This window comes from Ambystoma mexicanum, chromosome 4p, assembly GCF_040938575.1.
Source record: "Ambystoma mexicanum isolate Mex_15411 chromosome 4p, UKY_AmexF1_1, whole genome shotgun sequence".
NCBI classification, from domain to species: domain Eukaryota; kingdom Metazoa; phylum Chordata; class Amphibia; order Caudata; family Ambystomatidae; genus Ambystoma; species Ambystoma mexicanum.
Genome location: NC_090927.1, coordinates 662,281,632 through 662,297,157, shown reverse-complemented (window position 1 = coordinate 662,297,157; position 15,526 = coordinate 662,281,632). Strand labels below are relative to the sequence as shown.

The window sequence follows — 15,526 nt, the reverse complement described above, 5'->3', positions numbered from 1 at the left end:
ACAATGATTGTCTTGGTCAGGATGATTTGCCACTCTGATACCTCCCAAAGAAATATAACTTCTCTGCAAAAGCTTTACATACCTCTTCCTTTAGCACCACAAACAACATAAATTGCCTGTGTCAGGGCCACCTTGTAGCACTTCTTCAACTTCCACCTAGTCTACTCCCATTCAAGGCCTACTTCTTCAATGTGTTGCCATCCGGTTATACTCCCGTGAGGGAACAGCGCTTCACAACAAGTGATTTTGTGGTTAAAATCAACGGATACAATGTTCACAACAGCTTCAAAGTTTTCAATAAATTGCAGCTTCAAAACTTCTGCAACATTTTCGGCACAACAATATTCACATTGGTGCTCTTTAATACTCTCCTGGAAATAATGCTCCTCTCCTGAATATCCTTTTCTAGAAGGGCAGCCTTTTTGCCACTCTTGTTTCCCCACTACACAATTAACCAAAGACTGACAGGGATAGGGTCTCTTCCTGCTATTCCTGCTATTCCCTTGGTTTTGGCAATATCCGTTTATCCCAGCTGTTACCATACGCTGTACAAAGTATGGGCAACAGGTCTCAGAGCCAAAGTGACCCTGTCGGGTTGCTGGGTTTTCCACAGACTCACACCTTTAAGGTTACAGTCATTTGGCTTTGTTATAACAGATTGTTGCTGCTTTTCCCGAGGTCGGTATTCAAAGTTAACTTGGGAATCGCTTTCACTCATAGCAAGAGCGACTTCTGCTGCTTTGCAATGGTTCGGAATTCAGAATTGTTCTCTGAACTACTTCTATGCAAGCGTTGTTCACTCACCAAACGCCAGCTTCTGACACGGTAGCCAGAAAGGAGCGCTTATGGGTCACTACCAGCTTGTGAAATCACTGGGTAAGACATGCGCTTCCATTCCCCTCGCCGCACACAGGACATCTGCTGCTGTGGTTTCTCGTGGTCCGTCAAACTGCTTTTTAGTCCGCCTTCACCCATGCCACCTACAATTGGAGCTCCTCTTGCTCCTGAGGCTCGGGTGCACACCTGCCACCAGAGACAGCCTCGAGACCCTCGAGTGCCTGCCAGTCACCTAAAACAGCCTCCTGCATGCTTCCTGCTGCGCAGCCTCTGCAGAAAAGGTCACAAGGGGGCAAGCTTCTCTCCTGCACGCTTTCTACTGCTCAATCTTTGCACTTCGGATTTCTGGAGACACAGACCCTCTCAGGACCGGCAGCTGATCTCTGCCAAACAGTGGTCCCTGCATCTTCTCTTCATTCAAACGTCTGCCTGGGCTGCCAGCATGAACCACGCTGCTTCTGCTTTTTACTTCCTCGGCTCTTCACCAACAACTCTATAGCCTGCACCTAAGGGGGCCGTTTAAGCCTCTGTCTCCCTCAGGTGTGGGTCATCTGCATTAATTAGCTCACCACTGCTGCAACATTGTACCTTTTCAGCCCTCTTTTTCGTCCCAGTAATTGTGGGATAATGGGACTTGAAGTCCCTAATGGCAAAGTTAGGTTTTTGAGTTTCTGTTTTACTTTTAAACCCCAATTTGTTCCTTATAATATTCTTTAAATGAACATCATAAGGTTTAGTCAACTGCCTTGATTGAAAACAGAAAGGCAATTCTTTTAAGCCGTTGTTATTTACATATGTGTTTTCACTGTACCTTTGGGTGTCAGGGAGGTCTTTAGTTTTACATGTCTCCTGGATTTCAGAGGGATTTTGATTTCTCCAAAGGCCTATGAGTTTGTGATTGATTTCACCCCTATTTACACTTGTATCTTGGGGAATAGCAAGATGGTTATTACAACACGCCATTACATACTTTGGCATTGCAGAGCCCTCCTCTTTAGAGGAAGACCAAAGCGTGCTTCTTATCCCACAGAGTCCTCTCATTCCCATAGGCCTTTTCTCCTCCCAGCTGATCCTCCTGCAGAACACCACCCCACAAGATCAGAATCAGAAAGCGTCTCCCTTTCCCTGGCCACCTGGGAGGAGACTTTACCCAGGGAGCAGTCCGTAGGATTAATCACACCTACCAACGGCTTACCTTGTTCTAAAGTGGTGTGATGGGGCAGAGCCTGGGAGGCTACATATGGGCTATAAGCCCTGTCCCCTTTTCTATGCGGCTTTGCTCTATTAGGGAGTTTCTCCTAGTGAGCTTGCTTTTCTCCTTTGCCCGTCTGAGGTCTTTATTGCAAGGATCTTGTGCAGCACGACGCCAGGCCCTGGTACCGTCGTGGCAGGTAAAGAGATGACGGGAGGAGGCCTGTCTACACATTCTGACACCCAGGGCTGTTGTGGTTGTGCTCCCTCCAACCCCTGATAAGGCTTGATCAGCTGTCTTGTCATAATATGTATTAAGATGTAACCTTTTTTCAATATGAACAGAATAAAAATGATTGAAACACACAATGCACTAATAGTATACGTTTCTTATGTTAGCAATACTATGTTATTAAGAGAAGACTTGTGGGTGTAACACATTTCCAAGAACCTTTTCTTGTTGTTGAGATGTTTTTTTTCCACTTGATAAAACATTGTAGGTAATCTTTGGAGGTTCTTAAGCATGATCTGTTAGTATGATAGAATTGATGAGATGGGGTGAACTAATGCAGTGCATAGTTTTTGCTTGGTTTGCCCGTTATTAAATGCATTATTCTATTCATATTATTTTCAGGTTTTTCCTCTTGATTATATCCTTATTACCACTATAATTGTGTACTTTATCTTCACATCCATGTCTGGTATACGAAATATGGGCATCTGGTTCTTTTGGATACGGGTAAGTAAAAAAGTGCTTGAACATCCATAATCACGCTACTGATGTATCTGTAACATTATATCTTTCTTTAGTTAGTAGTCCTATACACTCAGAATACACTGCAATATCTGGTACATCAGTCTTGGTCCAAATTAACATAACTCCTAGTGCAGAGTCTGCACCGATCTTAACTATGCATAGCTTCTCTGGTTGTGTGTTGCCTAAAACTAGGAAACACCTGAACACCTTTCCCTTTTCTAATTCAACTTTCTGGCAGCCACAGAGTTTGTATCCCTGTCTATTTCAGCATTTGCGCCAAGATAACTTTGTGTGGTAATGGAATTCTCCTCTCTCTCTCTCTCTCTCTCTTTCTCTCTCTCTCTCTCTCTCTCTCTCTCTCTCTCTCTCTCTCTCTCTCTCTCTTTCTTTCTCTCTCTCTCTCTTTCTCTTCTTCTCTCTCTCTCTCTCCTTCTCTCTCTCCTTTCTCCTCCCCCCGTGCTTTCAAATATTTGTGTTGAACAATAACTTACACAAAAATACATCCAGTATTAAGTGACATATCAACATTGTTTGAACAAGTGTTTGATAGTCAAAACAACGGTTCCATACACTCTTCTTCTTTGGGACAACAGTTATAGGCATATTTGAAATCCATAAACCAGTTTTCAGTTTCATGTAGTTAGTGTTCAATAATCTACTGAAAAAATGAAAAGCATAGAGCATTAGCGTCAAAACGTTTTTGTGTATTAGAGAAATCGCAGAAGATGCATACATGTGTATACATATAGTTAAATTGAGTATCGAAATACCAAAAATGAATTGATAACTTTTGTCTCGAATGACGGATTTGGCTAAAATTATTCAAACAAAACCTTTGTCAAAGGTATTTTTTGGAAAGATTCCTTTAAAAAATGAAAAGGTTATTAAGAAAGTGAAAAAAACACTTTCAGCCTAGTTCCCATTAATTTTCAAAAAGTCAACATTTCTGCTTAGTGCACAGCAAACGCCGCTGGATGGAATGGAAAGAATTTGGGCACGAAACGTTAACTCGATTTCCAGGCGGAGTCTGGGGTTATTGCATCCAGTAGTTTTTTTAAATATTTGATAGAGAAGGGGCTGCCTCCTTCTCCCACAATTATAGCTATATCTCGCATGGTGCCTTGCAGGAGAGAGGCTTTTCTGAAAGGCAAGCCACTATTGTTTTTTTGGGATGTTCAATGCGAGAGATAACTGGGGTTATTATGGGAATAACCGCGGCCAGTCGAAAAGAAAAAGTGAAAAAAGGGTAGGGTGAAAAAGGATGCAATGGCATCATGCTAGAGGTGAGTAGAGCGAAGAGGACACCATGTGTCATTGGGGAGTTGAGGGGAGGGCTGGGAACAAAGTTGAGAGCTTGAATGTTTCCTCATAGCCCCAGTGATTTGGTGGGATTACCGTGGTTATAAAAGAAAACCCGAACGGGAATGTAAGTGCGCCACATGAAACAAGTGTTGGGGAGGGAAATGAGAGAGGGCTATGGAGGGAAAAGAGAGTTTAGGGGAGTCGGGAGCATTGGCACTTGCTGAGTTTCTGGGAGGACAGAGGAGTTTTTGATTTTGTGAGCTTTTTACGGAAAACCGTGCTTATTTCAGGGTGCTTCCAGATAACTGCAGTTATTTGTAGACTATAAGAACTGCGGTTATGGGGAAACAAACTTTTAAAAGGAAAGATTTACAAAAATGTGATTAATACTAATAAAATGGAATTTAACAGCTACAGTGAGGTGGGGGGTAATGGGTGTGGCCCAATTATATGGCTACTGGGTTACTTTAAGGAATCGAATGGTGCAATATGGAAGGTGGTCACGGCCGGTCTTCCAAAGGTTTCTCCTCTTTGTACCATCAGCCTTCCAGATCCACGGCCCAGGAAGCCTAGAGAGGCTGGTCCCAGGCCTCTGGCAGCAGAGGACAGCGGTGCAGAACGCCGACCCCGAAACAGGCCTGAACCGGCCGGGACTTTGGGTACCCACGCATGCACCCCGGTGGGCGGGCAGCTGAAGAGGTTTGTCAGTGAGTGGAAGAAGATCACCACCGACAGATGGGTGCTGAACGCTCTCGCCCAGGGACACACCCTGGAATTTCAACACAGGTGTCCGCGAATCCCTCCGGTTACCCGTCAGAAGCAGCACATCCCTCGGCGGCTGGAAGAGGTAAAGGCCATGCTGCAAAAAGTGACGATAGAGCTAGTTCCTCAACGGCACTGGGGCTCCGTAGTCTATTCCTGATACTTTCTGGTCATAAAGAAGACAGGGGGGTGGAGGCCCATCCGAGACCTGCAACATCTCAACAAATACTTAAAGTCCCAAAACGGAAAGATGGTCACGTTGCAGTACATGCCCGGCCAACTGGAGGAAGAGGACTTCTTGACGTTGCTGGACCTGAATGACGCCTATTTCCACTTCCCCATTCACAAGAAAACTCAAATGTTTCTACGTTTCGTGGTGCAGGGCCAGCACTACCAGTTCAAGGCCCTACCTTTAGGATTGAAGTCCACCCCCAAAATGCCTGGCGCTGGAGGCGGCCCATCTACGGGGTATACATATATACCTGTACCACGATGACTGGCTCATATGGGCCTGCTCGTGGGAGTTGGCCATCGGACACACAGAGGCGAACGTCCAGCTATTGATGTGTCATGATCTCTGCTTCCAAAAGGTCAGGGTTTTCCCAACTCGCTTGGAAGCAGATCCATAACCCAGGTTCCGAGTGCCAACCAGTCCCAATTGGGACCTTTTGGACCCAGTCCTGGCGCCAGTGGCACCAGGCTCATAAATATGCCCAGTCCCAGCGCTGGAAGCGCCGGGCTCATAATGCTTGGGTGGACTTACCTGCAGCAGACCATGCTGCTTACTTGCCTGCCAGTTGAGCCTCTGATCCTCTTCTGTTTGGAACTACTTTTCCTGTTGGGTGGGGCAGGAGCCACTCCCTAGGTTCAGAACACTGGAACTCTTCTGGAAAGCAGGAACTCTTTTCTTGGTTTATAGTGAAAAAACCGAATCACAAAATCTCGAAAACAAAAATATCGAATCCAAAATCTCGAAAACAAAAATCTCGAATTTTTTTTTAATACGTTTTTATTTCGAAATAGGGGGGTTCCCCCCTTCAAACCCCCCCTTTTTTTATTTTACCCTTTTTTTATACTTACCTGAACCCACAAATACATATAAATAAATAAATAAATAATTCGAGATTTTTTTTTTTCGAGATTTTGGTTTCGATATTTTTGTTATTCGAGATTTTGTTTTCGGTTTTTTGTCCGACTACCTCTTTTCTTACCTAGGCGTGGCTGTAGAAGGAGACACCTAAGCACTACAGGAGGCTATTTAAACCACACCCGATGGATGAATCTTGCTTTGCGTTATTCTGCATCCTTTGCAGCAGAACGCTCATCGTGTCTTCTGCATCTGATCCTGGGCCTAAGGAAAAAGGCTTACCATCCTGAATCCAGTCTTCAGCAACACCTATAAAGACAAGAAAGAACAGGTTAGCATTACGGTCTTCAGTGACAGCTCTTCACTTACCTGGTCCATCGGCTGTCACCAACGCCTCGCGCTGCATTCCGACATCTGAAAGACAAAGGCTTACCTACTCTTCGTGCGCTCCGGAGGTCTTCACACTGCATTCCGGCATCTGAAAGACAAAAGCTTACCAACTCTTTGCACGCTCCGGAGGCCTTCGGCGCTGCATCCCGCATCTGAAAGACAAAACAAGGTGCGTTTAAAGACATTGGGGAACTTTAATACTCACGTGCCATTACTCCTTTCCACATCTAACCCAGTGGGTATTCCGGCACCCTGCAGCCGCTCCGAACTTGTACCTGCAAAATAAAAAGACAGTTAGAGCGCATCGTGAAGCAGGCAACAAGCGCTTACTTACGTGCTTCCACGAAAAGCCAAACGAACCAGGAGAAGGGAGTCATTCTCCTGGGTTCCCAGTACAGCTTTGGTGATTCAGAAACCAGGGCAAAGGTGGCCAAACATATCGTCAAGAAGCCTAACCAGTGGACTAGGAGAAGGTAGTCATTCTCCTGGTGTTCTTTATGTTGTTTTATGTGTAGGGCTGGAGTTAGGTGGTTGTGGATAGAGGACAGGACTTTTTCATTTGGGCAACCACCCTGACGACGAGCACCAAAGTTTTCCTTAGGTAGGGAATACCCTTTAGAATAGCGAGAGTTGGGCCTTTTTTTCTTATTGTTTAATAAAGAAGTTTTCATACCATGCCACCCCTTTGTTCGACTTGTTCCTCTAGTACGCCACACCGCCTAGTGCGTCCAAAAGAACCATATTCGGCATTGGCCACTGGCCATGGCTAGTGGCTTGGCAGTGTTTTAAAATGTGCTCACTGGCCAGGGCTCAAGGCTAGTAAAGCCAAAGGAACGGAAGATTGAACCACTTTGTTGCGCCCGTGGCGCTCATTGGGCCATAAACCTGGCATCCTGAAGGTGTACTCACACCCTACCAAGATGACCCTCATGACCCATTCTGATTCCCCTAATATGGCTGACAGTTAGGCCATTGCAGCCCATTGAAGGGAGCAGGCTAGTGTGCATGGGTGGGTGAGTATTTAAACCACAACATGCATTTCTCTGTACTAGTTATTCTGCCTCAGCAACATGACTCTTGCTGGAGGTCTCCTGCACCTGAAAAAGAAAAGTACATGGTTAAACACAGATCGCCGCACAGACTACAGTTAAGAACAAAAGCTTGCCTCTCATTTTGACTCAGCCTGCAGTACCGGAGGCACCCGCCAGCACTGGCCCTCTTCATTTTCAGCTCTGCTTCCTCCATCCACTCCATATATCCTGGCACACCGCATACCTGGAAAGGAGGAAGAAGTCGGTGAAGTCGTGCATTTTCTACGCGGAGCACTGCACGCGTAGCGGCCTCAATCACACAATACGAATAACACAAACCGCTTATTCCAAACAGCTGACTAACAACACGCGCGCTCTGCTCAACGGGCAGCGTTTCGCCCCCCTAAGGGAACACATGCACATGGGTATGAGTAAGCTACTAGAACAGCAGGAAAAGCATGTTCAGTAAGAGAGACAAGTTGAAATAGAATTGGATTACAGAATTAAAATAAGAGCTAGACAAGAGCTTGGACAGTGCAACAGAAAGGCAGAAAGAAAGGACAAAGTACAATTGTGCTACGCGCAAGCCAAAGCTGGACTGGGCACAATGCGGTGAAGTAACTGGAGCAAGTCGCTAAGCAGAAGAGGAAGAGGAAACAAGCGCCCCTGCGTCCGTCTGCAGGACTGAGAGCGCCATAGAGCTAACCAGCAGGTGAGCTCAGACTACCTTGGGAAAGGGAGTTGGAGGGTGGGGGGGTGGCCAAGGGGAGTATACACTGCCAGGTGCACGCATGACACATGTGTTCTGTTTAGGAGGGAGTCCTGAGACGTGCAGCTCTACCCCCATCCATCCCAGTTTGCAGAGAGGGGACCCTTCCGATGCTACACAGGGCGAAAACAAGATCGGAGGGTTTGGACGCTCGTGCAAGGTCAAGGTAAGAGTTACAGTTGCTGATGTTGTTACACTGGTGGATGAAGGTTATGCAGGCGGTGCTGATTTTCGTCTGTGCAAGGAAGGGGACCCATGCATTTTTCTTTTGAGGTTTCATGTTTGTGCGCTTTTCAATACTCATCGATGACATCCCAGTGGACTCTCACTAGATGGTTAATCATTATAGATGTTCCTAGGCTTTGAGATGGAACATTGGATCGTCCACAGCATAGAATTTTATTGCAGAATGTGCAAAGTACAGTGTTGTTTGACTTGGAAGAAGCTCCAACTGTCAGCAGTGGTTTTCATTCCAGTTGCCTTTTTGCCTTTTTCCTCAGCTGTGATGGATTTGGAGCCCAAACAATAATGTCATCATCATCACTGCTGTTTCTGTCGTGGTTGGACATGTTCGAATGTCCAAAGAGGGAGGAATAGGTAAAATAATAAAAACAACAACACAAAAAAGACAAGGCTTCAAAAAACAAAAATGGAGAAACTGAACAAATCACAAGACAATGGAAAATAGAATTAGTGGACAAAAGGACAAAAAGGATGAAGGGGTAAGGTGCCAAAAGTGCTTGCAGTTACTCCGAAACCCTTTCACTAGCAAGTACAGAAAGCAATGATAAATGTAAGCCTCTTTTTTGTGGGTGTGGTGATTATTCGTGGCTACAGACTGCCGCACCAGATGACTGAGCAGTCATGTACGTGTGGATGTCGTCAAATGGCATGGGCGTATCCACGCAATACAGTGCAACGTGCGATTGGATTGTTCATTGGCGTGCATAAAATCACATGTAGGAGGTTGGTGTCCTATTGGCTCATTTTTCACATGCGTGTTACGTCAAACGGCATGGGTGTATACGCGTCAATGCATCGCAATGTTTGATTGGATCATTCGTTGACGCACATAAAAGTCACAGGTGCGGAGCCACAGCACATGATATGATTGGCTGATGGATTAGGCACAAAGATGTGTAGTCGCGTTGTCCTATTAGCTCATTTCATGCATTTTTGGCAGGCACAGCTACAAAACCTTTTTTAAAAAAAAATATATATCTATATATATTCATGGAAAAACACCTTAGTTCCAGGAACATGAAATACATTGCAAAAAGCCCCTTGAAATTCAAGGGAAAACACTTAAGTTGCAGGGACGTTAATGTGAACAATAAATTGTAACAAAACCTTTGAAATTCAAGGAAAAAACATTAGTTGCAGGGACATTAAGGTGAGAACTTAACACAACAAAACCCCTGAAATTCAGCTAAGGCCGCCCTAACTTCGTGCACCCTTTTGCGCATCCTTTGGTCCCAATGATGACATCACAGATCACATCACTGATTACATCACGAATTACATTACAACAGTAACTGGCATTAAGCATGGCCTTTAGCCATGGTCAGTGTGCATGGCCAAATATATTCTAAACACATGAATGGGTACTAGTCATGGCCTTCAGTTATGGACAGTGGTCACATCCTTCACCCATGTGCACTGAATATTTTAAAACAGTAACAGGCTACCAACCATAGATTTTGGCCTTTACCAGTGGATACAGCTTTCAACCGTGTCCACTGTATATTATATGCACTGGTCAGGCACTAACCATGGACTTTAGCACAATACTGGCCGGTGGCCACAAGCTTTGGCTGTGACCACTATATATTATAACATATAAATGGGCGACTAGCCATGGCCTTTGACCTTGAGTAGTTTGTACATCCTTTGGCCATGCCCACTGTAGAGTAGATTTTAAAATAATAAAATGCAATAAGCGATGTCCCACTGTGTATTATACAACACTAACCAGCCACTAGCTACGGCCTTCGGCCATGCCCACTGTATATTGTATATACTAACCAGCCACTAGCGATGGCCTTCAACACAGTATTAGCCAGTGGCCTTGGCCGTTGGCTGTGCCGACTGTATATTCTAACATATTAATTGGCACTAGCTATGGCCTTTAGCCATGACCACTAAATATAGCTTTCAACGTTTCCCACTGTATATTTTAAAACAGTGATGGGCTAGTAGGCATGGCTTTTAACCATGCACATTGGTATTTTTGAACACTAACCAACCACAATCTATGGCTTTTGGTGCTGGCCAGTGCACCCAGACTGTGTCACGGCCAAGTCCATGGCCTAAATTTTTATTAAGGTAATCAAAGTTTTCATGAGCTAACTTATAAACGATGGCTTTCGCTGAATTCCATGGGTTTTGTTGCGTCAAGTTCTCACCTTAATGTTCCTGCAACTAAGGTTTTTTCCTTCAGTATAGATATATGTATAAAAACACATGCAATTAGAGGGTTGTAGCACTACAAAAAACCCCTATCAAACATGTCACAGAGTAACCCTAGCACACACGACCATACCAGCTTCTAGAAAAAAGTCTTTATTTAGTCATAGAAAGACATGTAACCAAAAGAAATTGCAATTTTAGCATAATGAGGGCAGACACTTAATAATAGGCTTGTCATTATGGCATACAGGTCTAAAAAACACTCACCCCCTTAGGGTGGAATTCTCCACGTTGTAGACACCAAGCTTCCTCAGGCTGATTTAAATCCACGTTCGTAAAACACCATTATAAGTAACACCGGAAGAGAAACGGCTTGATCATTAGGCTCCTCCCCTTCATCTCATTGTTGCCGGTCATGTGACCACATTAGGTCATGTTCACAAAGATGTGCATCAGACCGCCATATTGAAATGGCCACATAATTATAAGTGTATATGTACATCCATCCCATTATGTTGTCAAGTACACATAAAAGGGATAATTGAGAGGTTTGGAGACGAGCGTTCTGCTCAATGCCAAATTGTCTTACCTTTAAAATAACATTTGTAAAAAATGTATTCATGTGTTTATCAGCGTTAATGCGCTATGTTATAACATGGTTTAGATTCGAACATCTAACCATTACGCCCCAAGGCTTAGAGTGTTTATGAAGCAATGAGACATAGCGCGGTGCAAAAATCTCTCACAGTCTCGAATTGACAAACATTTACGGGTAACATGATGTTCAAGCAGAATTCTGCTATTTTCAAAACATTTCCCCAAATTTGACGATAGAAAGGAGCTAAAGTGCAATTAAGACAACTTACTACAGTATGTTCCTGCAAGCCTCATAACCTTCTAAAGTGCTAGGGCAATGTTGATTGATGTAACAGCTAATAGCAGAATATTCATCAAAGTAGCATAATCAATATCTAAAGTGCTAGTGCAATTGTAGCCTCCCTTTAACTTACACAAAGTGCATCACAGCCCAGTTATATACCAAAGGGCAGAGGTCATTAGCATTAACTCATAAACTGATGATGAAATACTTCACTGCATAACCTCTAAAGTCAGTGCAATGATTATGTGCAAAAAGGCATAAAGGCAAACGTTGGCATTCTATATGCGTGAACTAATGATAATATATATATATATTAAATGAAAACATTTTAGTTAAAGTGCAGTTAAGTTGAGCAGATTTAACGCAACAGAATCCTTGAAATTCAGCGGATGCGGGTAGTCATGACCAGCTTAACTCGGTGCGTGCACATTGATGTCCCACATAATGCCTCCTTACCATGCGCCACGTCCAATAGAAATAACAGACTTCGCGCCAGACAAGCCAAATTATATGAACCATTGAGAAGAGCCCTTCCGGCCTTCAACCTCAAAACTATTTAGAAACCCAACCTACGACTGCCTAGCCACTCTAAGTTGCCTTCTCCAACATCCACCTTGAATGTGAATACCCTTCAGCTCAATAACCACAAATCCAAAGTTTGCTTTATCGCTGACAAACCTATCCGAGCCAACAAAACACCTGAGGCCCCCCCCTCTCAAAGGAGCGCTTCTCAATGCTAGATCACTATTCGCACACGCCACCGATGTTGCCGACTTGGATTTCCTCGCAATTACGGAAACTTGGCTCCATAATGCAGCAGAACCTGCTCTTATGCTAGCCATCCCTGATGGCTACACCATAGTCAGACAAGACCGTGATAATGCACGAGGTGGCGGTATTGCTATTATTTCCAAAACAGCTTTTGGTCTCAGACTAGTCCCTACCCGGCTATCACAATCATGTGAAACTCTCACTGCCAAAATTCAGATAAATAACTCGCAATCCCTTACTATACACCTTATATATAGACCACCTGGCCCTCTTGGTACCTTTGAGGAAGACCTGCATAATATAATTATGAATAACCTTAAACCCACCACGCAACTACTCCTATTAGGTGACTTGAACCTAGGCTTTAATGACCAAATGGACAAAAATGCAACGGAAATAGCCAATACGATCAAAGCACTAGGCCTCACCCAAAAAGTCAATAAACCTACTCACCTTAAAGGGAGAATACTGGACTGGATAGTGGACCTTAACTGTTCAGCCACTATTTCTTCCATCTTGCCATTAGCATGGACAGACCACTCTCTGATCTCCTTTCACCTATCCACTATCAGACCTACTCCACTGGCTCAACCACTAGCGCCACCATGTTCAACCAGAAGTAAAAAAAGTATTACGGTAGAGAAAGTTATCCCCGCCATACTGCCCACACTTAACGCACTGCCTGAAAATCTTGACCCTAGCAGCCTAGTTCAGGAATATAACAACATTATGCTCACCACACTGGATAAAATCGCCCCTATCAAACTTAGGCCTAGCAAACCAATAGCCCACTTAAACAAATGGTCCACTCCACAACTCAAAGACCTCCGCACTTTAAAGAATAAAAGTGAAACTAATTGGAGGCTCTGCCCCTCTAGCGAGAACAAAGCCAAATTAACCACACTTTCCTCACACTACAAGAAGAAAATGTGCCAGGCAAAACGTAATTCATACGACGAACGTATTGCTAACTCAAATTCAAGCATGAAAGAACTCTTTTGCATACTCAAAGAATTAGAGTCCCCTATTGCTATTCCTGATGTCTGCACCAAGGACAAATCCTGGTGTACAGACATCCAACAGGCCTTAGTGAATAAAATTGGCACACTCCAGAATAAAATTCAACAAAAAAAAAAGCTCTAAATTTACAGCACTCGCCTAACACTCTCCTGCCTAACGAGTCACCATCGGCACATAATACTACCTTCTATTTTTCCAAAATGTCGACCCTAGAGGTAGAAAAAATGATCCTATCTTTGAAGCCCTCAAACTGTAAAGGCAATATCTGCCCAGCACAGCTAATAAAAGATGCTGCTAGAGAACTCTCCCCATTCATAACCAAACTGATAAATGCCTCATTTGCTACAGGTACCATACCCGCCAACCTCAAACAATCCTGGGTGTTACCACTCCTCAAGAAACGGACACTAGATCCTCTTATTCCCACTAACTACCGGCCCATTACTACGGTCCCATTTCTACTAAAAATATTGGAAAAGGCCGCCTACATTCAAATTCAAAAGCATTTAGAATTGCATAAACTTCTAGGCAACAGACAATCTGGTTTCCGTCCACTACACGGAACAGAGACAGCCCTAATCAACCTAAAGTCCCAAATAGACGAGTTGAGAGACAAAGGAAAGACAGTACTCTTGCTCCTACTTGACCTCTCTGCCGCATTTGATTTGGTCAACCACAAGGTCTTATGCCGGCACCTTGACTATGCAGCTCACTTCTCCACGGACGCCATCAAATGGATTGAGTCCTTCCTGAGTGAGAGAACTATGAGAGTTTTCTCCCCCTCAGCAGCTGCCGACCCTACACCCATCCTATGCGGTGTTCCCCAAAGGTCCTGCGTCTCGCCTACCCTCTACAACATCTTCACTAAGCCACTGTTCGACGATCTGGACCAGCTGGGTATCACCTACACTAACTATGCAGATGATACTCAGATTCTCCTCCCACTTTCTGGGATTACGGTACGGACATGGGTTTAGTGAACAAAGTTTACCTTATCATCCAAGCATGGATGGCTATTCATGGCCTGTGCTTGAATGATGATAAGACTGAACTTATAATTCTGGGTTCGCAGGCCACTATCAAAAAACTAGGCCAAGAATATTCATCATTGAATATTGACGGCAATACCATTAAAGTTTCCAAGGAAGTAAAACCCTTGGATTCTACTTGGACTCCACACTGTCCTTTGATAAACAGGTCAAATCCCTTACCTCGGCTACGGCTTACACCTGCAAATTACTCAGAGCTGGTAAACCGTTCCTCTCTGACAATAGCTGTCTGATCCTGGCTAGAGCTCTAATACTCTCCAGAATCGACTACTGCAATGCCCTCTACAGTGGGGCCAATAAATCTACCATTCGAAAGCTCCAAACACTACAGAATAACGCCTTAAGAGCAAATAAGAAAACCCACATCTCTTCCTTGAGACGCCAACATAAATGGCTATCCACATCTAACAAAATACTACTAAAAATGCTTTCCTTGACACATAAAGCCCTTAACAACGCAGCCCCTAGCTACCTCACAGATAAACTTCAGAGAAGAATTTCTCTTAGACCTACCAGAATTGGGAATACTAATTGTCTGACTATCCCCAAATACAAGCTCACCACCATCGGGGGTAATAGCTTTATTGTTAAGGCAGCCAAAAGCTGGAACTCACTGCCTCAGGAGCTGAGAGCAGACCAACCCTACTCACACTTCAGGAAAAATTTAATAAAACATATCACTGCTACGAATCCTTAGTCTCCCATCACCCTTGAGGACTTGCCCACTTCTAGTGATTTGATCCTCCTGCAGTAACAGCAGACTACTGTATTAACATTGACTTCTGCATTAATTTCTGAAGACCTTGTGCATTGTGATCCATTCGGGAGCCAGTATTTTACAAAGGGCCCCACGTGGCACATTTATCTTCTGTACAGTGCCTAGTATTCAGTTACTTAAGTTCTTCGGCTATTCCTATTTTGCACATTGTATATATCCTGTATTCTTGTAAAAAACGGTATATCTTGCTATATGTAAATATTGTAACCTGTGTATACGTAACTATGTAAGTTTTGCATTTCCTTATTGCTGCGCCCTTTTACTCACAAGTCTGGTGCGCTTAACAAATGAATAAACAAACAAACAATGCTATGTCCCCCATAATGCCATTTTGTATGTCATTGTGAATCTCTTCTCTTATAATATAAATGTGCTAATGGGCTTTGCAACTGGAACACAAGTTAAACTGGTCTTGACTTTCCACATCCACTGAATTTCAAAGGTTTTGTTGCGTTAAATCTGCTTAACTTAACTGCACTTTAAAGTTTATTCA

At 43.9% G+C, this 15,526-nt stretch overlaps 1 protein-coding gene across 2 annotated transcripts in view; it reads left to right on the top strand.

The window, feature by feature from the left end:
- The window catches only part of LMBRD1 (LMBR1 domain containing 1), a 1,758,308-nt gene that overhangs the window by 1,408,989 nt on the left and 333,793 nt on the right, over positions 1 to 15,526 (top strand). For both annotated transcript variants that reach the window (XM_069606201.1, XM_069606202.1), the window contains one exon: positions 2,663 to 2,767. In XM_069606201.1, the coding sequence (XP_069462302.1) occupies positions 2,663 to 2,767 (105 nt within the window). The remainder of the gene's footprint in view (positions 1 to 2,662; positions 2,768 to 15,526) is intronic.